The 13,070-nt window shown below is 37.6% G+C and overlaps 1 protein-coding gene and 1 pseudogene across 8 annotated transcripts in view; one reads left to right on the top strand and one right to left on the bottom strand.

The window, feature by feature from the left end:
- The window catches only part of USP37 (ubiquitin specific peptidase 37), an 89,691-nt gene that overhangs the window by 4,957 nt on the left and 71,664 nt on the right, over positions 1 to 13,070 (bottom strand). For 7 of the 8 annotated variants that reach the window (XM_089916366.1, XM_089916362.1, XM_022567676.3 and 4 more), the window contains 5 exons: positions 11,387 to 11,553; positions 8,771 to 8,831; positions 2,512 to 2,627; positions 992 to 1,061; positions 126 to 264 (listed from right to left, as the gene is read on the bottom strand). In XM_089916366.1, the coding sequence (XP_089772492.1) occupies positions 126 to 264; positions 992 to 1,061; positions 2,512 to 2,627; positions 8,771 to 8,831; positions 11,387 to 11,553 (553 nt within the window). The remainder of the gene's footprint in view (positions 1 to 125; positions 265 to 991; positions 1,062 to 2,511; positions 2,628 to 8,770; positions 8,832 to 11,386; positions 11,554 to 13,070) is intronic. The other variant, XM_089916364.1, reaches the window with a different exon arrangement.
- LOC149748519 (ornithine aminotransferase, mitochondrial pseudogene) lies at positions 7,092 to 9,502 on the top strand (annotated as a pseudogene).

Raw genomic sequence — 13,070 nt, 5'->3', positions numbered from 1 at the left:
GACAATAAAAATCATAAATCTCAATCAATTAACTGATGGGAACATTTTATCCTTAAAGAAAAAAAAAAAAAAAAGAATTCAAGTGATTTTTAGCCCACGGCTTCAGATCAGGCAAAGTTTCTTACTTGTGCATATAAAAGAAGATGTAACCACTTCGATCTCGATCACTCTGCACAGAAGCCTCTTGGATTTTAGATACCTCTAGGTCATTATAAGTAAACCAAGCCTGCTTCTTAATGTCGTACACATCACTAATGTAATGACCTGAAATAAATAAAATCTTAAAATTAAGGTTATTTATTTTTTTTAAACGTATTGAAGGGGCTTCCCTGGTGGTGCAGTAGTTAAGAATCCTCCCGCCAGTGCAGGGGACACGGGTTCGAGCCCTGGTCCGGGAAGATGCCACATGCTGCGGAGCAACTAAGCCCGTGCACCACAACTACTGAGCCTGTGCTCTACCCGCAAGCCACAACTACTGAGCCCGCGTGCCACAACTACTGAAGCCCGCGCACCTAGAGCCCACACTCCACAACAAGAGAAGCCACTGCAATGAGAAGCCCGCGCACTGCACGGAAGAGTAGCCCCCGCTCGCTGCATTAGAGAAAGCCCGTGCACAGCAACGGAGACCCAACACAACCAAAACTAAATAAATAAAATAATAAATAAATTAAAAAATATATATTGAATTTTTCTCAGGGACAGGAAGCTTCAGAAAGAGAAACAGCCAACCCCATTTCACCTTACTATACCAGGACAACTTTTTTGATAAATATGTTTTGTTTAGGGACATTTGGGTCACAGGTGAATAGAGAAATCAAAACAGTTGTACCTATTAACACAATTCACACTTAGTGTGATCAAAGAAAAGATTTCAAAGTTTTTCTTGATGCGTTTAACTTACACCTCACAAAGCTAGGCTCAGAGCAACCCAATAAGGAGTAAATGCTGGCTAGTCCATTTATAAAATGCTGAAATCTTAATGTCCATTTACCTGAAGAAGAAGTGCTACCAATGTGACTGACAACACTGATGAGCCGATAGGAATGAGGAAGATTTCCTGTCTGGAAAACAAAAGTGGGTATGACTTTCAACTCTTCATCTGAATACAAGCAAAACACGAATTTTAAGTTTATTATCAAAGCTGACATGGCAAAGTTTCAATGTGTGGGGGGTTAGACTCAATTAAAAAACCCAGTGGTCGGTATTGTTCATATCCTTTGACCCAAGAATTCTACTCCCCAAGAATTTATCTTAATAATGCAAAAGAAGGAAACAGTATATATGTATATAATTATTCACTGTAGCATTATCCATAATAATGAAAATTTGGAACTAACAATATGCTCAGTAATAGTTAAATGGTTACTGGTATATCAACTCAGTACAGTATCATTCAGTTATTTAAAGAAAAAATATGTGGGTCAGCAACATGTTAACTTGTTTTTCAAACTTACATGAAAACACATAACTATAGCTCTATAAAATAGATATGTTAATGGCTAAGTACTGAAAAACAGAATGGAAAAAATGAAAAGAGTTGCTGTGTTGCTGTAGGGATTATGGATGAACTTTTACATTTTAAATATTTTTTGAAATGCTATTAAAATATTATTAGCAGAAAAGTAAAACAAAACTGAAAAGTGATATTTATGGACTTCAGGCAGCACTATAAGATATAATTTTGGGAAGAAATATAGCTATAGGTAAGCCAGACCATTAAAATGTTCAAAAACTTTGATGCTGTAATTTATTTCTGGGAATTTCCTTAAAGAAGAAAATCCTAATATAGAAAACACTACAATCATATACATTTCCTCTATATTTATTATAGTGAAAAAAAAACAACTTAAATGCTCAATGTTAACTAAAAATTAAATAAAATAAATAGCATGTTCATTGATGGAATACAGTATAGCCATTAAAAATAAAATGCTTATAGTCTTTAACAAGTAGGATAAAAACTGTACTTATTCTATGACTTTAAAAGCATACTTGGGGTACTTTGGGGTAGGGATGATAAAAGAATATATCAAATGCTAACAGTAGTTGTGTTAGAATAGTGGGATCCTGGGTAATTAAAATGATAAAAAATGGGAAAAAAGCAATTATTTAGGGTAAAAATAGATTTCAAGTGCTCTAGTTAATGTCATCAACAGTTTTTATTGAGTAACAATCAACTATTTTTAGTATTTAACCTTAAAGATAAAATAGTTTTGGTAGAACTGAAGGTGATTTAATATACATATGACTTTGAGAACTATTACTAAGTTATTACCTAACATGCACATAAGGTGATCAGGATGTGTGGTTTTGTTTTTTTCATTTTGTTTTGAATCTTCTGTGTAAGAAATGAGGAGCAAAGGCCAACAGAAAGTGAAGACCATTTGATGGCTGCCAAAGGGGCAGAAGGGGACCTGCAATGGACACTGACAAGTGGGGCTTTTGAAGATAAGGAACAACAGGAGTAGTACTGACCTACTTGACCTACAAAGGGAATATAACATCACCCACCTCAGAATTTCTTTTCAGTTCCTCAGCTTCAGCTTCTGTATACTCCATATCTAAAACATCCTCATTTCCAGAGTCCTCATCAGAGCCCACTGAATCCAGAAAAGAGTTGTTAAACTCTGAAGAACACAAAGACAAAGTCTTGTAAAAGTTCTTGGAATAGACACAAAGAGATACGATTGGGAAGGTACAAAACAGCTTGAAGTACACATTTTATCATTCTAAGAAACATAAAACATATTATTATTAGGGTTCCAATTCACCCAGCTTACTCTAGGGAATAAAAATTCAGGCACCAGTTATCTGTAAAAGAAATGTTCCCTTTTGTTTTAAATATATTTATATGAAAGGGGATAATACTCTTTTAAGAAAGGAATAAAACTGACAAAAAATTACAGATAATCCAATTTCACTGAATTCTCTATTATATAAACTATATGTTAGATTTGACATACTTGGTGTATACTACAGGTGCCACCAGCAAACATAAATTATCTGACAGAAGAGAGACCATAAGAAGATCAACATCCTTTCATTTTCTTCAACATTAAATCATACTCTGAAATTTAAAAAAAATAATGGAAATCCAACCTTAAACTCCTAAGTTTTACCTAGAATACTAAACAAACAAATTCAAGGTCCAATTTTTCTTCTTAATAATGTGTTTCCACTGGAAGAATCCATCTTTACTAATGGCTTCAAATAAAGAATCCCAGGAGCATCTGTGCATAAATGACTCTTTGTTTTATAGAGTTGTTTAAAAGACATGAACACTTAAGAATGGGAAGAACAGGAAGAGACTACAGTTTCAAAATTCTGGACTCTGGAATATAGAGGGGTGACTGACTTAGCAGACCTAAGAAAGTCAAACCTAGGCCAGTAATGGAGAAGTTGAGAACCAATCCAATTTATATTACAGAGTCCTCAAAAGACATACAACTTGGAAATAGCAGGTACCTCTAAAACTGGAGGCTAAGAAGAGGATAAAAATAAGGATTAGGTGGGGCTTCCCTGGTGGCGCGGTGGTTAAGAATCCACCTGCCAATGCAGGGGATATGGGTTCATTCCCTGGTCTGGGAAGATCCCACATGCTGTGGAGCAACTAAGCCTGTGCGCCACAACTACTGAGCCTGCGCTCTAGAGCCCGCGAGCCACAGCTACTGAGCCCACGTGCCTAGAGTCCGTGCTCCGCAAACAAGAGAAGCCACTACTATGAGAAGCCCGCGCACTGCAACGAAGAGTAGCCCCTGCTCTCTGCGGCTAGAGAAAGCCCTCACACAGCAATGAAGACCCAACACAGCCAAAAATAAAAATAAATTAATTAATTAAAAAAAAAATAAGAATTAGGTGAAAGCTGTTTGAGTTACAGACTCCTAGATCCACTTCCCCTTACTTCATGCTGCTGGGCAATGACAGAAGTCAGCAGCTTTGCTCTCTGGAGAGTTGGTAAAACAGTCTCTGGATTGGAGGATTCCAGGCACAGGGGAGTACCATACTGAAAACAGGGGAGTAGGTGACAGTGTGCATATTGAAAGATGAATATAACTCCCATCCCCACCCCCAGCCCTATGCCTATACTTGGCTTCTAGAACTCTGGCAGCCACATCTTTTACCTGTAGTCAAGGGCAAGAGACTAGAAAACTTTCTTTAGGAATCTTACCAGCCCAAGGGAAGGCCTAAAATATTAACATCATCCCCCAAACAGTAAATCCCTGTAAAACTCAAAGTTGACAAGTCCTAGCTATTCATATACTCAGAGCTTCCAATCATCTTTTTAGTCCCCTACTCTTCTTTTTTTTTAACATCTTTATTGGCGTATAATTGCTTTACAATGGTGTGTTAGTTTCTGCTAGTCCCCTACTCTTAATCATGAGCGGACAGCCAAGGATTACTAGATAACTGAAAAAAGACTCTAACAAGGAATATAAAGACCATAATAAACACACAGGACAGAGCAATCTGGAGAAAAGAGAATCTATTCAGGGAGATGGAAATGTCAAATAAACAAAAAAATGAACCATATTTAATATCCTCAGAGAGTTGAGATGGTATTACTTCTCTGAAAACCCCCACCCCAAAATGTTATAAAAAAGTAACAATCACAAAAACCAGTTCTTGAAAATTAGAAATATGATAGAAATAAAATACTAAAAAAAAGTTTGGAGTTGGTGATAATGTCAGAGAAACTTCCCAGGCAGTACAGCAAAATAACAAAAAAATGGAAAACAGAAGAGATGAGAAAATTAAGAGGATCAGACTAAGACGTCTGAATAACAGGAGTTTCAAAAAGTGAAAAGAGAGGAAGTAGAATGAAGGAAATCAGTGAAAATTTCTTAGAATTGAAGGACAAAAGTTTCTAGATTAAAATAATCCTCTAAGTGCCCAGCAGAAATGGATGAAACAGACACACATCAAGGCACATCACTGTGAAACTTAATCACAATGGAAACAAAGAGAAGATCCTATAAGCTTTCAGAAAAAAAAGATGTCACATCAGAATAAAGAACAGCTTTAAACTTCTCATACAGCAACCCAGCAAACAAGACTTTTGTCATTGCCCAGCAGCAGGAAGGTGGGGGGAAACAATGCTTTTACAATGATTGTAAACCCGGAATTCTATATTCAGCCAACTATCAGTCAAATACTGGGGCAGAATGAAACTTCCAAGTCCTCCAAAAAATCTAAGTCACATCCCCTCTTCTTCAAGAAAACTACTGGGGATGCTCTCCATCAAAGCATAAGTACACAAAGGATGAGAAAAGAGTCATACAGGAAATGGGAGATTCAAACAAAAGAGCGAATCAGAGGGAATCCCCTGGAGAATGGTTAGGGAGATCTCAGGATATCTGCGCACGGATGTAGAGGGCAACCAGTCCAGACTGGAACAATATGACTTGAGACAGCCATTCATCACCACCATTGTACCATCTTTTAAATCTGAGGACAGAATGCCTAGGTCAGCCTAGCTTGAATTCTTCTTTGTAACTGTCTCAACCATCTGCCAGTGAAACGCTTGCTCTCTCCACCATGCCCTGGTGTCTAGATCAGCCTAGAACACTCATTTTATACCAGCAAAGTGTTTTGCTTTAATCTATTTCTCACAGCCAGAGAAAGACCAGGGTGATCTTAGAAAATACAGTTAGCTCACTTCCCGTGACTACCTGTCCTGGTAGACTTCCAGCACATGGTCCATAAATTAGTTCTGCCAAATCCCCTGACTATGGTGAACCTTACGCTTCTGAATACTCATTCACGACTTTGCTCACTAGCTTCCCCAGAGTGAGCTCTTGTAAATTCACGGGGAAACTGAAGTCACATTATCTTCTCCTAGCAGTCTTAACAGTGGCAGTATTGCTCTGTCATACAGGTGGATTACAGATAGACTGTCCTTGCTATTTCACTTTTCAAAATTAAAAAAATATATTGTTTAGGGCAGCTGTTCAGTTGATGCCACGTGTCCTGAGCTAGTCTTGGAGGTGCTGCCAGGAGTTACTGGACCCTGAGAAGACCATCCCTGGATCTTGGGTTAAAAATCTGTATTCTAATCTGAACTGTGGGAAGAAGGGATGGTTGGTGATATTCCTACTTGAAGGACATCATGTTTTCCAGACTCGCACATGTGTAGACTGTTGCTGTCCTTCACTGTGGAATTCATTCTTCAGTGGCTTCTGCTATTGGGTTGGCCAAAAAGTTTGCAAGATGGTACGGAAAAACTCGAATGAACTTTTTGACCAACCCAATAACACCTGCTGCAACTAAAAACACAGTCCAAGGCCCTCCATCCTCTTATTACATTTTTGAATGGGAATCTAAATATGGTGCCCACAACTACCACCCTTTACCTGTAGCCCTGGAGAGAGGAAAAGGTATTTACATATGGGATGTAGAAGGCAGAAAATATTTTGACTTTCTGAGTGCTTACAGTGCTATCAACCAAGGGCACTGTCATCCAAAGACTGAATGCTTCGAAAAGTCAGGTGGATAAAGTGACCTTAACGTCTAGAGCTTTCTACAACAACATGCCTGGTGAATACAAAGAGTATGTTACTAGGGCTTCCCTGGTGGCACAGTGGTTGAGAATCCATCTGCCAATGCAGGGGGACATGGGTTTAAGCCCTGTTCCAGGAAGATCCCACATGCTGTGGAGCAACTAAGCCCATGTGCCACAACTACTGAGCCTGCGCTCTAGAGCCCGCGAGCCACAACTACTGAAGCCTACGTGCCACAACTCTGAGGCCCGTACACCTAGAGCCTGTGCTCCACAACAAGAGAAGCCACCGCAATGAGAAGCCCACGCTCCGCAACAGAGTAGCCCCCGCTCGATGCAACTAAAGAAAGCCCGAGTCCAGCAACAAAGACCCAACGCAGACAAAAAAAAAAAAAAAAAAAAAAAAGAGCATGTTACTAAACTTTTGAACTACTACGAAGTTCTTCCTATGATTACAGGAGTGGAGGCTGGAGAGAGTGCTTGCAAACTTGCTCGGAGATGGGGATATACTACTGAGAAGGGTATCCCAAAGATTGTTTTTTGCAGCCGGAAACTTTTGGGGTAGAACATTGTCTGCAATCTCCAGGTTCCACACACCCAACCAGTTACAATGGTTTTGGACCATTTATGTCAGGTTTTGAAATCACTCCATATAATGATCTGCCTGTTCTTGAGCGTGCACGTCAGGATCCAAATGTTGTGGCGTTCATGGTGGAACCAACTCAGGGTGAAACAGGCGTTGTTCTGGATCCAGGCTACCTTGTGGGTGTGCAAGAGCTCTAAACCCAGCACCAGGCTCTGTTTATTGCTGATGAAATACAGACAGGATTGGCCAGAACTGGTAGATGGCTGGCTATTGATCACGAAAATGTCAGACCTGATACAGTTCTTTTAGGAAAGGCACTTTCTGGTGGTTTATACCCTGTATCCACAGTGTTGTATAATGATGAAATAATGTTGACCATTAAACCAGGGGAACATGGTTCTATGTACGGTGGCAATCCACTAGGCTGCCGAGTGTCCATCACAGCCCTTGAGGTTTTGGAAGAAGAAAACCTTGCTGAAAAATGCAGACAAATGGGTAACATCTTGAGAAATGAACGCATGAAGCTACCTTCTGATATTGTAACTGCTGTAAGAGGAAAAGGATTATTAAATGCTATTGTTATTAGAGAAACCAAAGACTGTGATGCTTGGAAGGTATGTCTGTGACTTCGAGATAATGGACTTCCGGACAAGCCAACCCATGGTGATATCATCAGGTTTGCACCTCCGCTTGTGATCAAGGAGGAGGAGATTCTGGAGGCCATGGACATCATTAACAAGAACATCTTGCCTTTCTGAGGGTGGTGACAGTTTTCAGTGGCGCCTGGTAGCCAGCTGGAGACAGGCAGTCAGTTGACATCCTGTAAAAAGCTCTGCGTTTCTGTGCTTAATGCAGGCATATTCCACTCCCTCGTGGCAAGGGCTTTTAAAAAATATATGTTTTCAGTTCATACATAATAGAATGACACTTATAAATGTGCAGTGTGCTGTGTAACATGACTAAAAGAATGTCCTGGCATCTTATATTCAATTAAGTGATTTTGTGTGTGTGTGTGCTTTCTAAGGTGAGATGCCTCTCTCTCTCTAGAAAGCCTTTTAATCAAGCCCCTCAGCATAATTTATATATGTTTTAATAATTTCCTTGCTGGTACAAATGTTTGTATTTGAAAAAGTTATATGAGGGTATTACACAGAAGACTTGCTTAACCTTATAAAGTTGAATCATAATCACTGAATTTTAGGAAGGATTAATGGTTAAGCTTACATAAAATCTACTAGATTTAAGTAAACTCCATATTGGCCAGCACCAGGATGTACTCTATGAATGTCATTATTTTGAATTAAGAATTAATGTTTAACATTTCCAGATTATGTTTTAAGTGTTTGATATAATTTGTAAAAAGTGTTTATTTTCAGTGTTTCTTTAACTTTAAAATAAAGCTCATATTTAAAATGTCGAAGAAGTATTGTTTAGGAATATGAATATGCATGGTAACATTATTATTATTTTTTAAATGTAAGCTAATGATGAATACAAATTTTAGAACGGTGGTTTCCTTTGGGAGGGAGGGAAGGGAAGGCGTATACAGGTAACTTCTAAGGTTCTATATCTTTACCTGGGAGGTGTTCAAATTTGTTACTGTTATTAAAAATAACAAAAACATTTTATATGCTCTTCTGTGTGTGATACATTTCAGCATATTAAAAAAATGTAATTAATCTCCATACCTTGAAGACTTAACTCCGTAGCTCTTTTGAGGTCATCATCTTCTTTCTGTTCCCAAGCCTCCTAAAGGGATAAGAACAAAACTAAGGTATTTAAAGAAGTATTGATTAAACTTATTTAATGAGGATAAAATCCGCTGCTCTGAAAGTATTTGCTAATGTTTTCTATAATCTTATGGATGTTTGGAACATGACCTCTTGAGGGACGTAGAGAAGTTCTTTACTTTTTCCAACACTGTCTTCCTAAAACAAAAACCTGGGGGTTAAAAAGGCTTAAATGCTATCTTTTCTAGTTAGTGATGCTTGGCTTGCCAACCAAAAGCCATTCAATGTGACATTATGATGTAATTCCCTTTTCTTCTAACATGTATGAGATACCTGGAACATAGCAGGTACTTAGTGAATAGCTCTCTTTTCTTCCCCTGATTTACAGGATTTGCCAAGTTCCTTGGTATAAATACTCCTACCATGGCCAATTTTAAGCTACCAATGTGACTATGAATGCAGATTTGGGAAGTATGTATAGTGGGCTCTCCTAAGCTGACAGGGAGCTGGCTCTAGCACAGACCCTATGCCTATGACATCAAGATAAACAATATTGGGCTTCCCTGGTGGCGCAGTGGTTGGGAGTCCGCCTGCCAAAGCAGGGGACACGGATTCGTGCCCCGGTCTGGGAAGATCCCGCATGCCGCGGAGCGGCTGGGCCCGTGAGCCATGGCTGTTGAGCCTGCACGTCCGGAGCCTGTGCTCGCAACGGGAGAGGCCCCACGTACCGCAAAAAAAAAAAAAAAAAAAAAAAAGATAAACAATATTTCCGCAACATATTATTCACAGATTTCTATTTTTATTCTTGTTAAAGAAACCATAAACACGTAAAATAAGCTTGGTAAATACTAAATGAATGCTGCTGACTGTTGCTTTTCTAATACATACGAGGTTTTCTTAGGAAAAAATTGTACCTCTGAAAATGTCTCAACTAGATGACTCATTATAAAAGGAATAGGAAAATGTTTGCTACAAAAAAAATTTCTCATTTTCAGAGAAAAGATAACTTACAAAGGATGCATGAGTAAAAAAAAAAATTGTTTTATACTTTTCTCAATTCTAGACTTGTTGTTAAAGTTACTTAAATGTATAAGAAGCTTAGAATGAGCTATTCTGCATTATAGTCCTGGGAGCAATAATACTGTGTTCAAGAAAGTTACAGAGGTGATCTCTAAGAGGAAATATGATTACTTAAATTTATCCAAGTATATAAAGCTATGCTGAAACAAGAAGGTAAAGGACTCTCTTTTAGTAATTAATAGAATGATGCAGGTATACCAAACTAAAGAAACTTCATCTCATGATACTATCCTCATATCTGAGAAAAATAAGATAGTTTTAAATGGGTCAGCTGACAAGAAAAATATATGTCTTTTGTCTAAGAAAAGGAGGGTTGCTGAATTTTTTCTTTTTCTGCACTATAAGGAACTATTGTTAAGAAACCAAGCCATGGCCTTTTACACTAAGTTTTCTATAACAAATGATTACTATATGTTATTTGTAAGATAGTTTGACATATACACATCTTGATGACAAGGCAACCAGGGAGGTACTTCTTATAAATATCAATAAAAGGATACAGAGCAGGTGGCTCTGAAATAGTTTTAAAGCAGGAGTTCTCAACCTTGGCTGCACATTAGAATCACTGGGGGAAGTTTTTTTTTTTTAAAAAAAAACCCTTATTAAAAAAAAAAAGGAATCTAGATGCCAGGCCACACTCCAGATCAATTACATCAGAATTTCTGAGGGGCACAACAACCCAGGCATCAGTATTTTTTTTAAAGCTCCCTAGATAATATTAATGTGCAGTTTAAATTAAGGCCCAATATTCTAGTGACATTAGATTTCTTAATCTGATATTTGCAAACACTAAAATTGTGCATTCATTCTAGGGAGTCTTGGCAAATTTTTATTACTAACATGTATTGTATAGGATTAGATAACCATCAAAATATCACCTTTTAGTCAGATACCTCAGCTGACTGCAACAGTGCAAATCAACCAGCTTTGGCAAATATAAGCATAAAGAACTAAAAATTGAAGAACAGACAACTACATAAAGAAAAGAGCAGAAAAATGTTAGTCTATGACTAAAATCTAAAAATTCAGACAATATTCCTGAGAATTTTATGTTCAAATAATTCATAGGAAAGGATTCATATTGTGAGAAAATGACCAAAACAAACATTTTGCCTTAAAATATTAATGATAAAATCATCATGGTATATCGGCTGTTTCAACTGCTTGCAAAATAAAGTTGGACTAGGGATGATGTCTAACAACTCGTCTTGCTTTAGTGTGCAATAAATTATAGTAATAGGAGGTAACCAACAAGACATTTTGTTGCATTTAGGTTTTTTAAAAAAGAAAAAGGACCAATGTTTCTGTTTCAAACCCAAGGCAAAAGCCCCAAACAAGTTTACTTTGTTTTGGTGGCTCAGTGGTTCACCGTATGTAAATCACCTGGAATAATGCCTGACACATAGTGCTTAACAAATGTTTTTTACTATTATTATTGTTCTATTTCTTGGAAAAGATAGGTATGGAGAAAGTAGCAATATAAATATCTCTTACTTGCTCTTGAAGGCTCTGAGCCAATGCCTGCTGAAGTTCTTGTTCCTCCCTTTCACGCTCCATATCATACTGCTGGAGCCAATCAACCTCTCCTTGAGATCCTTCTGGAGTTTTGTTTTCTTTATTCTCATCACAGTCTTTAGTTATCTCGGTAAAACTGGCAGGATCTGAGGAAGCAGAACATAACATAACTGGGATATCCTCTTATAAACTGAACTCTCTGCACTAGAGTGACATGCACTGTTCAAAGAGTAATGTATCCTAACCTCAGACATACCTGCTTGGGACACACAATCTCACCTTATTACATATCTAGATCAGGGTTTCTCAATCTCAGCACTATTGACATTTTGGGTGGGATAATTTTTTGTTTGGTGCGGGGAGAAGGGCTGCCCTGTACGCTGTATAGTGTTTAGCAATATTCCTGACCCCTACCTACTACATGCCAGTAGCAACCCCACACTCCCCAGTTGTGACAACCAAAAGTGACATTGTCAGATGTCTCCTGGGGGACAAAACTGCCCTTGGTTGAGAAACACTGACCTACAGCAATGGTTCTGAAACTTAAGCAATCATCAGAAACGCTATGGTTAAGGATGGAGAAGAATAAATAGCCATATTCAAAGGTCATGTCATATGACCAAGTACTAGGAATAAAGTATTGTTTAGGGTAAATGAAGTAAGAATTAGGATAGAATACTTAAGCTAAATACTGAGATTTTCCCATTTATTACACTGTATGTCATATGAGCGTTTTTACATTAATTATCAAATGAGCCTTGAACATATTCTAAATCAAAAGAGCTACATAAAATATGTAATAAACATCTCATGTACCATACAAGTATATGACAACATATATGTTTAAAACATTCATCCAAGGAGGTAAGAAAAAATATTAACCTTTTATTTCTTTCTGTTCATTCTCAATTTCTAGATTATGGCTAGCTGGAATAATAATAATAATATTATTATTATAAATATTATTATTATTATAAATTATATAGGCATAATTTTGTTCTGGTTATCTGAATTTCATTATTTTTAATATAGGTAAGAGTGGGGAGAAGAGGAAGGAACTTCCTTCCCTCCCTCCCTTCTCAAACACTTTACCAAAGCAAAAATTTTCGTCTTAGTAAGTTAAGGAAGTTCTCATAAAAAGAATTCAACTGGTTAACAAGAACTACCTTTACAGATTTATTTCACATGGATTGTTTTAAAATTACTAAGTGCTCTTTACCTGCCCCAATACTGCACTGTAACCATTTAGATGGTAGATAATTTTCTATAGCACAGACAACTCTGAAGCTTACAGCATCTTGGTTTTAGACTCTAAGTCAGCAACTAGTCATCATTTTTTAATTGAACTGACTTGCTGACTGAGTATTTATCATTGAAACTAATTCCGAATGTTCGTTAAAAGAGGAAAATAAACTCAGGATATTATTAAGTGCAAAAAGCAGTACGATTCCAATTAAAAAAAATTATACTCCTCCATTCTTGGAGAATGTAATTTTCCATAGCCTCCAAGGGGCAGCTCTGAGGCGTATAAGGTCCCACCTGTCCCTCTGGCCTTAGCTTACTGGACCAGGAATGAATATCTGAAAGAATCAACCAATCAGACCACTTCTGGAAATTTGGAACCATGATATTCAAAGTTAGTTGATGTTGAGCGTTTCAAGTG

This window comes from Delphinapterus leucas, chromosome 8 (assembly GCF_059928025.1).
Source record: "Delphinapterus leucas isolate spDelLeu-1000000601 "Yukka" chromosome 8, BTC_Dleu_Yukka2, whole genome shotgun sequence".
Classification (NCBI taxonomy): domain Eukaryota; kingdom Metazoa; phylum Chordata; class Mammalia; order Artiodactyla; family Monodontidae; genus Delphinapterus; species Delphinapterus leucas.
This window is presented reverse-complemented; position numbering and strand designations above follow the sequence as displayed.